Consider the following 12,983-nt stretch of genomic DNA (forward strand, 5'->3'; position numbering starts at 1 on the left):
TCGTGGATACAGTAAAAATCCTGGGATATATATTTAAAAAACATTTAAAAAGCAAGGTGTCATTCAGTGTTCAGAATAGCACAGGTTTCAGAAGTTGCGTGCAGAACAGCTGGTCGTCAAAGGCGGTTGGCATCAATCTACATCAGAACAGTGGACGTATCACATTTTCTAAACTAGTTACTTAACTGTGACGTTTACTCAGCTACATTTTGGTGTCAAGTACACAAAGTATTGCTCTCAGGCCGGAGGTGCAAACATGTCGAGCAGGTCCGGGCCGTGGTATTATTAACCCAGCTTGCGGAGAAGCAGCTACTGTCACATGCTTGAATGGGGCTGGTTGCACAGAGAGGAGGGGGGGGGGGGGAGGAGGGGGACAAAGCCTGCTTTTGTTGCTGCGGTGCAGACCAAAGATAGGTGAGCACGGTGACACAAAAAACAGACACACATTCAGAACACTGAGATTTGGGCCGCGACAGCTGTTTGAGCAGAGGCTGCACATGTGTCTGAAAAACTCTGATCGAACTGCTGTCTGTTGTCAACACAAACAATCAGGTGAGTGTGCGCGCGCACCCACACGGACACAAAGACAGGTATGCAGTCACACCTGTCTGCCTACAGAAACGTCTTCCTGAGAGGTAAAAATCCAGAGCAGTGCACTGGCGGGTTGCTCAATCCCTCATAGGAGGAAAAAGATTCATTTAGAATGAAGTGCAAGACACCTGACCACCAGGTTGTACTGTTGTTGACATTCACCTAGTGACTGCGTGCGGTTCTTAATATCATAAAAACAGCTTTTAAGGGAAGCTCATTATCCATGTGTGAGGAATACAGCGTTCTTTAGTAGCTTCAACAACACAAAACGCCTGCACGCAATCAACCTGCTCACTTTTCCTCCCAGATGTACTGAAAGCATTTTTCCTCTTGCGGCCGCCTGCTACTTTTCACAGTGTGCGATCAGCGACTGACACCAAAGCCAGCGTTATCGGGGGTCTGATGGTGTTTGTCTACATAACATCCTCCTGCACAAGAATCTGTCGCCGTGCTGCGATGTCGTCATCGACTTGAAGGGGCTCGACTAACCAGCAGTTCTGTCCCCTCTGCAGACGGCGCGTGTTTAGTGCAGATGTCCTTTCTAACCTCTCCACATTAATGCTACATAATCACTAGGCCTGGACTGCCTGTTCAGTCAGTTATTAGACTGCGGACATTTAGCTTTAAAGAAGGCCTCGCAGGAGGTGATACATCACATGACTTGTGTGCCGAGGAATGACAGATATCCCTGATATTTCCCTCTCGCTCGAAGGAACGGCAAAAAAAAAAAAATCTATACTTAAATTCTACCAACATGCTGACACCTTTGAATATAAAAAAAATTTTAAATGACAGTGCAGTTCTTCTAAATACTCTGGAAAAAGGGGGGCAGTTAGCACTTAGCCAGCGCTGGCTGATCTGCAGAGAAAGTTTTGGTTTTCAGATGGATTTAGAAACTGTGACGTGGGTGACTGTCCTCCTGTCAGACCAAACTCCAGCTTTTTTTCTTCTTTGTTTTTTAAGCATTTTCCACCTGTACAAAATGATTTTAGGTGCAGTGATTTAACAAAAAAAAAAAAAAAAAAGCTGGGAAGACCTGACTCAGGTCAGGGTTTGATGTCGGAGAAGCTGGTGTAGGTCTCACTACAGCTGGAAGAAGTGCTGAGGTTCCCAGAGACGCTGCCATCTGCAGGACAAACACACAAACAGCAATGCTCTGTTAGAGCCAGACATTGCAGGGGAGAGTAATAGCGTCATTGTGCCGCATTGCTAGGCAACAGGTACCCATACTGCAGCGTTAAGGGAAAGATATGAATGTGTGTACTTCCTGTTCGTTGTAACCGACCTGAGCTGCTGAGTGATTGAGATGACTTGGACTCTGAGATGAGGCTGAGGAGGTTTGCTGCTGCCACCCAGCCCTCCTTACTGGTGCGAAGGTTCTTTACGAACCTGTGAAGGAGTTAAATAAATATATATATTTTGAGATAAAATTACAGGACATTTTACATTAATAAGCCACAACATTAAAACCACTGTAAGTGTAATATACAGCACTGATGATCTTGTTATAAAGCAATGGTTAGTTAGAAAATCTTGGATCCTGGTATTTATATGGTTGCTGATGACACATATATGTAAGCATTGCTACTGACCAACCAAACCCCTCCAATCCCCATGCCCAGGGGGAGCAATTCTGGAATGCACTGACTGCACCTCACCCTGAACAGGACCCAAAGGATCCTGGTACCATACAGCACAGGACATTTCCACAATTTGACCCAGTATCCTGATTGCTTACAGCTCGTTTTGGTGAGAAGTTTTAACATTGCGGCTAATAAACAAAGGTCGAAATAGAAGACCTATGACAGTTACTCTCCATTTACACGTACGAGAACTAAATTCTCCCGAGTGCGAGTGTTTGTGTGAATGTTAGACAACGTGCTTTGTGTGTGTGTGTGTGCGTGAGAGAGAGACTGGGAGAACGAGGTTTGTAGTAAAAAGCATTTTGAGTGCTCAGTCACAGAAGAAAAGCCTGATTAAAGTACCACTCACTATCATATTTATGTTATGTGTCACATCATGAAAGCAGAGTGAACTTGTTCCTTTAAGAATGAAAGTTCAGATTATATTCCCTCGCAGAATTAGATGTGTATACCGTCAGCTTTTCTTTATTCTAGTCCAGCGGTCCCCAACCCCCGGGCTTCGGACCGGTACCAGTCCGTGAGTCGTTTGGTACCGGGCCGCGAGAGTTGAGGCTCAGGTATGAAATGTATGGTTTTCAGGGTTTTTATCGGTTTTCAGCGTTATTTTGTTATCATTTTTATCGTTAACTCGGTTTTCCTGGGTCTTTTCACGTGTGTTATGAATAAATCTTCTTTTTTTCGGTACCGGTACTAGTTTTATTTTGTTGTATTTATCTGCGACACCTTAAAGGCCGGTCCGTGAAAATATTGTCGGGCATAAACCGGTCCGTGGCGCAAAAAAGGTTGGAGACCGCTGTGCTAGTCCATTTGTAGTCTGCTTAAAAGCAGTGTTCGCATTTGGAGCCCTTAAATTTGGCGGCTATACTGAGAAGTGTGCGCAGTCACAAATGACCAACTTTTACTCTTTCTTTGTGGCACAGATTCGACACAGTCCTGGAAACATTCCTCAATCTTGGGTCTATAGTGTCACACATTTGCTCCAGAAGACACCCACTGTGGACCTCTGCTTCAAGGTGTGACATGTGCATTCAGAGATGCTCTTCTGCACACCTTGCTGGTAACAAGTGGTTATTTGAGTTACTCTTTCCTCCCTATCAGCTCAAATGCATCTGGGTCCTATTAAAATCCATTTAAATTAAGTGTTGTTTGCTTTTGTTTTTTTTACCACTGTCCCTCCTCTCCTTCTCTGATCAGCTGGACCATGTCTCCACTCTTAACAGACAGCTCCTGAGGTCCCGCTTTCTCGCAGTCTGCTACCACAGTATACTTTCCTGGAGCCTAAAAGGATCAAATGTTAACAACTTTACCAACTTTTAGAACCACACTTTAACATTTTAAGCTAAAAAAGAAATAAAAATACAAATCTATAATAATTCTTCATTCTCAGGCTCACCAGCTTCTTTCCTACTTCGTCCTCGGGGTCAGAGTTCATGGGGTCCTCGCCGCTGGAGTACCCATCGTTCTCTTCTGAGGCGTCCGCTGAGAGAGACGCCTTGTTCCAGCCTGTAGGTTGGATGATGGGAAAATCAGAGAGAGAAAAGTTCAACACACAGACAACAAAAAAGGGGGCAAAAGGAGAGAAGTGAGGTCGATCTTTATCACAAAGCTCCATGTTAAATCAAGTGAGATTAGATGTTTGAGCTCAATAGTGAAGTACAGAAAAATGACATGAATGGATCAAATATTTGCGAAAGCCACACAAATCTCCTGTGTGGAGGGTAACCCCCTCCCCCCCAAAAAATGTGATCGATCAGATTATGAAAAATTTATCTGTTTAGATACAAAAACCACACACACTCCTCCAAAAGTCACAGAGAAGATCATCAGACAGAAAGAAAAGGAGGACCTGTGATCAGAAAACAGATTTCAATCACCTGCATTTGTTACAAGGCTGCTCTGACTCCCAGTGCCGAAAAATAGTTGCTGAAGCGGCGTACTGTGTACAGCACCACAACAACCCCAAACAAGCAAAAAACACCCGACAGCAGAAGAAGAGGCAATGATTGATTTGAGGTCGAGTAGGCACCGTGCAAAAAGATTTCGCCTAGAACTGAGACTTCAGATTTAGTCAGGTTGAATCTTTAGATCTCGCTCCATTGTGCAAAAAGACAGTAAGACTCGGTAAAAGGCTAAAGGACTCCCACGGCAGATACACGCTGCGACACTTTACCTCAGTTCAAATCAATCACGAGCACCCACAAACAACAGCAAACACCCCACTGTGGCTGCTGATGCTCAGAGCAGCTCTGTACCTCGCCGCTTGCTCTGTAACAGACTAGAGGTGCTCATCCATCTGACTCTGCTCAGAGTGACGTGGGGAGCCGGCTCTGAAGGGGAAGAAACGGCCAGCAAAATAAAAATAAAAATCAGTGACAACCAGCCTGTGGTGTTGGTGACAACGGCTCAGCTGATCAAGCATCACTGAAATGCACAAGATACCAGACATGTAACAGTGATGATGATGATGATGACCTGTGGATGAAGGTTACAAAGTTGGTCTCTGCTGTGCGACTATCTGCATGGGTGAAACTCAAACCAGCCTTTGGAAACATTTCATTGTTCTAAATCGTAAATGCACCAGATTCCAATTGGGCAGTTTTAGCAAACAAAGCAACACAATACAAATATATCACTGCCATTTTAGCTGCTTCTATTACTCATTTGAAGACATGCAGATAGTCGCTATGATCAGCAAGAGGATGAAGAACAGCCTCTATATTGATGGACCGATGGGTTGCTACAACGTTACACCCCGTTTGTAACGAAACGTGTCAAATCTACATTATGGAGACAATCGAAGCAGGAGTACATCGTGGTCAAGTGAGATGGCCTCTAAAATGAAATGCTCCCTCATAATGGGGCGGAAATATACCTTTGAACCCAAACGGTGTGGGATCGCTCTTTACCAGGTGGCGTTTGGAGCTGTGCTCAGGGCTCAGAGTCGAGCCTGGCCACACAGGAAGGAAAGACGTGAAGGAGGAAGAAGAGAAGAAAAGTGAGGGAGGACAGAAGCGAGAAGGAAGCAAGAAATTAACACTAACGTTAGAAGTTTGTACATGATGTGAACAGTCTTAGCTAATCAATAGCCAAACACACACACACACTCACACACACACACCATTACAGTGGTGGATACTCATATTAAATTTGGTCAAATGTAAAGATAAGCATGAAGCTAAACCCTGTGAGCACACAAGCACAACTCAGCTGCTGTCCAAACTCCTGCTTTAGAAGAGCAGCCAATCAGAAGGAGGTCGTCTTAAAATCAGTAGAGCTATTTAAAAAAAAACAAAAAAACAAAAAGTCTTGTAGCAGATAGGACAAAGTGAGCATGTGGAAAAAGGCCCGCTATAGGCTAAATAACTGAGCTGAGAGCCCAAGAATTTAAAAAAAAAATGAAGATGTCACCTTTAAAGTTTTGACTAATACTGCTTTCAAGAAGAGGAGCTTCTACTTCACTTTCACCTCTACTCCAGTGACTAGTTGTATTTTTTTCCAATATAATTTAAAAACCTTAATATTCATTTTGATTCAGCCACAATGGCAGTGTTAAACTTTCACCACCAGGAGGCAGACTGTCTCCAACATAACCATCGGGGATCATGTGTGCTCCATTAGGCCGTGAAGCAGGTTAGACTGGAGGAGGCCGATTAATTATTGGGCACCGGGTAAAAGCTCAGACAGAGGCTCACATTCAGAACTGGATTCTGGATATTAGTATTCTTAGTTTATATAGCGAAGGGTGTTTCTTGCTGATAATCAATTGAACTTTTCATCACTGACAAACGACATACTGTGACGGGCCACGCTGAGCTGTTCTTAGCATTATCCTTCCTTTAAAAAAATGTTTGCATTCGCTAATGTTACCTTTGGGACTCTTGAGATTGCTGAAGCCCTGCAAAGTAAAACGCTTTTTGGCCACTGAGGACCTGTCAGGGGTCGGACTGGTCACCGGCTCTTCTGGAAGCAATGATTTGAAATGAGTGCAGGACAAGGGCAGCCATGAAAAGAGAGAAGAAGCCCCAAACAGGGGAGAGGAGAGAGAAAGATGATAGATGAAGACAAAAAGAACCTGGTTTAGTGGAAGTTTAGAGCACAGCTTAGAGTAGGGACTTAGATAAAAGTGTTATTGTCTTCGAAGATGCTGTTTAACTCAAACATCTACCTTTGTGTTTCGGCGAGGATGACGAGTTGCTGTCAGAGGTCGGGGCTGGCTCAGTCTTCTTCTCCTCTTGCTTCTTCTGGTTCTTCTGACCGCTGCTACGGAAAGGGCTGCAAAAAGAAAAAAAAGATAAAAAAATAGACGTATGTTTGATTTTTTTCCTTATTATCTCTAATCTGTCTAATGAGTCCTTACGTTACATGTAAGCCACCAACCTGAGAGAGATGGAAGTAGAGTTGTTGCTGGTGGGACTTGGGGACATAGAGTCTGAGCTCTTCTGCTGGCTGGCATCTAAAACATACAACAACAACAACAACAAAAAACAAAAGTATTAAAAAAGGAATAAAATAGGTTTAAAAATAAAAACTTCTGGAAAAGTTAAGAAAGAAGTTTTCACAATACCTCTGCAGGCTTTGAGCTGCTGAGTCAAAACTTTGCGGATCTCGTTCACCCATGCCGTTTTAATCTCCGGCGTCGGGGCCTAGATTAGAACAAGCGCGGACAATCATTCCTCATCTCTAAAGGTATGATTAATAAAAGCAATCAGGTCGAACGCCCTTACCTGCACTATAAAAACTTCTTCTCTCGAGTTGCACCAGATCTCAAACTTCTTGTTGTCTCCCTTGGCATTCTCTGTGATGCCCACCGCACTCATCTGAAAGAATATAGAAAACTTAAACACTAAATCTTTACTGCTACGGCACGGCATCGACCTTCCTTTTAAAAATGGAGCAAGCGGGCTCACACTGAGGGAGTGTTTGAAGCTGTAAGACGGAGCTTTCTCGTAGCCCTCCCCGTTCTCCTCTCTCCTCTTGCAGAAGAGCAGGGCCTTCTGGTGCAGGAACAGGTGCCTCTGCATGGGCTTAAACCTGGCCAGGTCCTTCACTTTGGCATGACCTTTCTTATGCTCGGTCCACACGCTGAAGGAGCCCTGCATCAGCAGACGACCCAGCTCTGACAGGTTACCCTAACAGGGTGAAAAGACAGATGCGTGTTTTTGCATTGCACGACCTCTCTGAAAGCCGATAAATAATAAATTCTGGTAGCTTATTGCCAAAACTGTCCTGTAATTATAAAGCAGAACATTTTTGTTCATTTACTTTTTTGTCATTTAATTGTTTACCTATTACTCGTCAGTGAGTGGGACAAGTACAGTATACATACAGTTAAACCAATTAAAACATTTACACCTTCCTTCACATTTTCTAAAACCTTTACTGGGCAAATTCTGGCTCCTGGACCTTATGTTAAAGTTTTGCAGCATTGCAGTTTTGAAACTGGCCACATGATGGAGCTATTGCGACTGTTTTTGACTCTGGCTTTGCACCTTTGCACAGGTAGCAGTGTTTCAGCTCTGTAGCCTTTAATGTTTTTAGATATTTGATTATATGTACTTAAAAAACAAAGAAACGTTTTAGCCTGGAGGGGGAAAAAAGCAGATAAGAAAAGTGGGAAGAGAGTTGGCAGAGAGCACTTAGGGGAGAGTCTGGGGTGTACTCATGCCCAGGCCCTGTAAACCCCAGCAGCTCTTGTTAAAGAATAATTAACCTGCTCTGTATTTTAAAAGAACACACGCTAGATATCCCATTCAAGGCAGTTTAAAATGATTTGACCACCTCCAGCAAAGTTTGCAAACGCAGTGTACTTCTTCTAACCTCATATCCTGTGATGGCAATGAGATGCATGGAGTCATTAACGGCTTTGAGAATCCCAAGAATGGAGGACAGCGCTTCCTGTAGGTCGTCACAACCATCACAGCCCTTGCTGTACTTCAACATCTCCTGCAAACATTGAAAAAAGAAAACAGTGAGTCATTCCCCCTCTTACATAACAGGTGTACATAATACATGAACAGAGCTGACCTTAAGCAGTAGCTGGTACTTGGTGATTCTCTGGACGGGTTTAAGGAGGTAGGAGTCCAATCCAAGTTTATGTTCCAGCTTCTTCTGGCACTCCTGGTGTATAAAACATGAGCCGGTTAAGATTTAAGTTTTATATTGCTTAAAAGTGAAAAGGAAGGCGGTGCTACAGCCGTGAGGGCTGACCTGGAAGAAGGCACAGTCGGAGCACTGTCTCCACAAGCTCTCGGAGCGAGGTTTATTTTGGCAGTAAGCCTCGTAGATCTGCAGGTCCTTCATCTGCAGCGAAAACAATCATTAGCAAGTCAGTACGAGCTCAACCGCTGTTGACGGAAACATTGCTGTTGATGCGATGTACAAGAAAATAAAAGTGCTCACCCGTTCTAAAAAGCAGCGGCCCACCAGCTCTGGGCAGTCAGTGTATGCTTCCAGTTCCTTCAGGAATGTCCTTGAGACAGGAAAGAGAGGTATAAATACTCAAACTATGAACAACATTTGTAAAGCACCCACATATATAATCAATTAGCTTAAAAGTGTACCTCTTGTGAAACTGGTAGATTTCTGGCATGTTCCCAAACAGGATGTCCTTCTTGCTGTGCAGGTTGCTGGGGATGAGGTGAGCCATGGCAGGGTTGTCCATCTCTGCCGCATAGCCCTGGATTTTAACATCACACATTTAGTAAGAGCTTCAGCCTTTTCACCAATTAATGTCAGGTCACGGTATCATTACCGACACCGCTCACCTCCAGCACACACAGCAGCTCCTCGACATAAGCTCTCTCCGTCTCCAGCAGCTCGTTCATCACGTGACTGAAATGTACACACACACACAACACAAAATACAATGCGGACTACAAAGAACAAGCAGCATGATTGCCAAATAATTGCTTTCCTATCTAGGGCTCTGGGGAAAGGACTTTGACCCCTTACCGGCGAAGCACTGCCAAGTTTTCTTCTTCTTCTGATAGAGAAGCATGTCTTGTGCCACCGTTGTGTACAGGAGACTCCACCTTAAAAAATAAATAAATCACACACAGTCATGCATGTTTAGTATTTATCACCCACTTAAAACCTTTATTGTATCACACAACATTTGTAGAAATGATAAGAATTTACCTTTTTGGAGAGGGCATTATCAGCAGAGTATCTCCTGTCTTTTCTCTCTAGATCTGATTAGAAAAAAACATCATTACGTTTAGATTCGTCCTTCTCATCCTAATCAAACCACCACTAAACGAGTAAAAGATACCTCGTTTGACATCAGTTCCTGGCACTTGTTCTTCTTTAAACCAATTACAGATGGCTACTTACGGGGAGAAGAATGCGGTGACTTGACTTCAGGCCTTGGAGCTACTGGCTGGACTGGTCTCGTCTGTTTAGCGGCGAGTTTCTTCAGGCTGACGCGTCTCTTCTCGAACATCTCCTGGACGGAGCTTTGCTTCTGGAAAACTCTCTCTATCTGGTCCTAAAGGAGGATGGAAAATATTGCAGCTCAATGTGAAATATGATAAAGGTATCACACATTAAAAATTTAAACTGAAAATCTTCTCACGGACCCTGAGCTGAGAGTTGAGCACCGCCTCGTACTGGCAGCAGATGGCGCTGCGGTCAGTGAGGGTGTGCAGGGATGCTGTATCCAAGTATCGCTCCAGTTCTTGTAGAGCTGCTTCTGCCCCGTCCTGAGACTGACAGCGGTCCACTGGCTGGTTAGCCAACAGGAAGATGCCTTCCTCACACCAGTGCGACGCCTTTGAGGGGGGGAAATACCAATGAGTGCTTCTAAGGATACAGCGCATTTCTTGTGGACGATTAATGAAGCCTTCCTCACACTCTTACCTCCTCCAGAGCGTGGTGGAGCTCCATGGCTCTTAGCAGGAGGCTCTTTTTGCTCCTCAGAGTGGAGCTGATCTCCTCACACACTCCTCTCAGTTCGGTGCACTTTGGCCTGATGGAGTCCTCAGCGTAGTGGGAGTTTTCTATCAGCCTGTCACCTTCACTGACCAAGGACAAGGCGAGGTCTAAGATGTCCTTTCAAAACACACCAAAACAATTGCAATTATTGGAATATATCTTCATTATAAGTCAGAATATACAGAATTCTGCCTCAGCAGCAGAGCCGGACACAATAGTATATACTGGTATTCAGCATTTTGAAGATCTATAGAGATTCTGCACGAACAGAGGACTGATAATGCTGAGCATGTCTTTTTGAACCACATGAGCAAGACTGCGTGTGCAATTGTGTGTACTTACTCGGGCTTTATCCTCGTGGCCGCTGAGCTCTCTGAGGACGTGCTCTGCATGGGCGGGGCTTACGCTGACCTCGGAGAAGCCCGACAATCGCTCGGACGTCACATCGAGTTGGGCGCGCACCTGAGGAGCACAGGGATTGATAAGCACGTCATTTTCCGAGATTTGGATTGGAGATGAGAGGATGACTCTTGACTCACTTCACGGAAGTGCTGCTCAAAATGGCGGAGGTGCAAACACTGCTCCAGCTTGGTACGGTGGCGCTCCCAGAAATCGTCAAATGCCATCTCCGTCTCATCCAGCTGACCTAGGAGTCTGAAAGGGGAAAGGAGGCAAATGAGAAGCGATGGGAGACAAAAGAGGACATTTATTCATGCATGCAGGGGCAACTTCATTTTTTATTTATGCATCCTTCAGTTTAGTCCTCCACCTCTGCACAGTGGCCAAGTTTTCCTGTTCATCATGCGTCATGTTGTATTCGGGGTCTGCCTTGAGAGGCTCGTTGATGCAATCCAGCAGCCGTCCTCCTTGTGACTGCGCCACCCTCAGGTCCTCCTGGAAATTCAAACCATTTTAAAAACTTTCTAAAAGCAACAAAAAGAGAAAAAGAAGTTTGCCACAAAAACAGAAAAGCATCGCCAACCTTCATCGTATCCTTTTTCAGTGTGTGCGTCTGCAGCAGGATGGTGGTGGCCTCAGCATCGTTGGGTAACTCGGTCTCTGCAAGCTCAGTGCCAAACGCTTGCAAGGTCTGAGCCGTGGTCTTCACCATGAGGGCGAAGGCCTCAATGGCCTGTGGCGGGCATACACGTATGCATATGTATGTGGCAGAGAAAAAATAAGTCAGAACATACATAAATATATATATTTAAAGAAATCGGGGACAAAATAGTCATGTGTGTGTACATACAGTGCGGTGTGAGATCCAGCTGTCATGGTGGTATTCCTGTGTGCCTCCCAACTCTTTGGTTAGTTGTCCTGGATCGATATACGCATGGAGCTCAGTCACAGAACTCAGCATCACCACCTGACACACACACACACACACCCAAACTGATTAAATGAAATACTATCACACATTTATTTTGAGATGAATACAAACATAAACATAAGTTACAACAGTGACGACAGCTCTACACTAGCTAAAATAATAATTGTGCTCTCAGTGACTCACAAGGGAGCCATTACGTAAAGACAAAGTGCTGCGGTGTATTAGTCATACCTTCATCTTGAACTCATCCCTGTTGAACTTGAACAGGAAGTCCGACAGAGTCCGCTGGAACAAAGTAGTGGGACGCAACACCAGAACCAAGTGTAAGTTCCCGGGAAATGAACCCTTACAGAGAAAGGAGGACAGGGAGTCGGATTAGACAGTGATCAATACCTTACGCTTACGTCTACCCACAAATTATCCCAAGAAATTTCAATAACTGAGGTGTGCAGAAGAGCATCTCTGAATGCCAAAGCTTGAAAGATATGGGCTACAACAGCAGAAGACCATAATGAAAACTTGAAATTGAGGTTTCAATTCACAAGCTTAACAAAATTTTATAATAGAAGACTGAAAAAACGTTGCCTGGTCTGATGACCATATCTGCTGTAGGGTCAGAATTTGGCATAAATGACATGAAAGCATGGATCCATCCTGCTTTGTATCAGCGGTTCAAGCTGGTGTCAACAGCGTTAAAATCGAATCTGTGACATGAAGCCATGAAGAAGAGCAAGGTGCACAAGATAAAATGCATTTCATGTCAAGTGTTTTCATCTGATGAGTGCCTGCTAGATGAAGTGCTGCACATTTTGGCACAGAGGCTTTGACCGAACAGAACAGAAAAAAGCTCTCGGTTAAACTGAAGTCGATGTAACAGCCCTCCCTATATAACTACCTCAGAAGCAATGCTGTGCTCATAGCCTAAAGCAAAGTTGACTTTAACACACTGTAAATTTGTGAGATATAAGGTTCACAGTTGTGCCAGTCCAACTGTATAGTCTCTCGATCCTGACAGTAATAAAGGCAGAGCCCTGGTTTAACGGTGCAGCTCCTGAGTGAGGCATTAAACAAACCTCACATCCGTGCCCACTGTCCCACTGCTGCAATCCCAAACCAGCAGTAAAGAGATTTAAGAGCGTTTAACATCTAATAAATCTGCTGCGTTTCTTCACTGCAGTTCCCCTGCAGCAGCTCTCACCTAGAAAGCTGTGACTGCAGTGTAATGTTATTAGTCCTGTGACTTTGGGGAGTAGCTGCAGCATTTGGTCTGTCCACCTCCACACTAGCAAGTTAAAAACACAGAACTGCCTTCAGACAGGCAGCAGCTCTGGAGGCCACTCAGCTGAAAGGCTATATCGGTTGTGGCTTCCTCTAAATCCCCGAGTGAATTGCTCCGCCCTGTTAGACATCGTAAATCAATGCAGGATGACATGTGGTCACACACACACACACACACACACACACACACACACACACACACACACACA

General features: G+C 44.5%; 1 protein-coding gene across 5 annotated transcripts in view; it reads right to left on the bottom strand.

The window, feature by feature from the left end:
• Window positions 1–362: 362 nt before the first annotated feature.
• The window catches only part of mcf2la (mcf.2 cell line derived transforming sequence-like a), a 49,092-nt gene continuing 36,471 nt past the window's right edge, over window positions 363–12,983 (bottom strand). For 3 of the 5 annotated variants that reach the window (XM_005730882.1, XM_005730880.1, XM_005730883.2), the window contains 28 exons: window positions 11,728–11,841; window positions 11,416–11,532; window positions 11,149–11,298; window positions 10,936–11,060; window positions 10,706–10,820; window positions 10,509–10,628; window positions 10,092–10,283; window positions 9,812–10,003; window positions 9,567–9,720; window positions 9,372–9,424; window positions 9,186–9,265; window positions 8,999–9,065; window positions 8,795–8,910; window positions 8,634–8,703; window positions 8,442–8,534; window positions 8,259–8,351; window positions 8,052–8,177; window positions 7,142–7,363; window positions 6,959–7,051; window positions 6,799–6,877; window positions 6,612–6,687; window positions 6,400–6,506; window positions 6,102–6,194; window positions 5,107–5,181; window positions 3,628–3,737; window positions 3,400–3,512; window positions 1,877–1,980; window positions 363–1,717 (listed from right to left, as the gene is read on the bottom strand). In XM_005730882.1, the coding sequence (XP_005730939.1) occupies window positions 1,638–1,717; window positions 1,877–1,980; window positions 3,400–3,512; window positions 3,628–3,737; window positions 5,107–5,181; window positions 6,102–6,194; window positions 6,400–6,506; window positions 6,612–6,687; window positions 6,799–6,877; window positions 6,959–7,051; window positions 7,142–7,363; window positions 8,052–8,177; window positions 8,259–8,351; window positions 8,442–8,534; window positions 8,634–8,703; window positions 8,795–8,910; window positions 8,999–9,065; window positions 9,186–9,265; window positions 9,372–9,424; window positions 9,567–9,720; window positions 9,812–10,003; window positions 10,092–10,283; window positions 10,509–10,628; window positions 10,706–10,820; window positions 10,936–11,060; window positions 11,149–11,298; window positions 11,416–11,532; window positions 11,728–11,841 (3,129 nt within the window). In that variant the 3' untranslated portion in view covers window positions 363–1,637. The remainder of the gene's footprint in view (window positions 1,718–1,876; window positions 1,981–3,399; window positions 3,513–3,627; window positions 3,738–5,106; window positions 5,182–6,101; window positions 6,195–6,399; window positions 6,507–6,611; window positions 6,688–6,798; window positions 6,878–6,958; window positions 7,052–7,141; window positions 7,364–8,051; window positions 8,178–8,258; window positions 8,352–8,441; window positions 8,535–8,633; window positions 8,704–8,794; window positions 8,911–8,998; window positions 9,066–9,185; window positions 9,266–9,371; window positions 9,425–9,566; window positions 9,721–9,811; window positions 10,004–10,091; window positions 10,284–10,508; window positions 10,629–10,705; window positions 10,821–10,935; window positions 11,061–11,148; window positions 11,299–11,415; window positions 11,533–11,727; window positions 11,842–12,983) is intronic. The other 2 variants (XM_005730881.1, XM_005730884.1) reach the window with 2 other exon arrangements.

Source organism: Pundamilia nyererei, unplaced genomic scaffold (genome assembly GCF_000239375.1).
Source record: "Pundamilia nyererei isolate P.nyererei 1_Seehausen unplaced genomic scaffold, PunNye1.0 scaffold00040, whole genome shotgun sequence".
NCBI classification, from domain to species: domain Eukaryota; kingdom Metazoa; phylum Chordata; class Actinopteri; order Cichliformes; family Cichlidae; genus Pundamilia; species Pundamilia nyererei.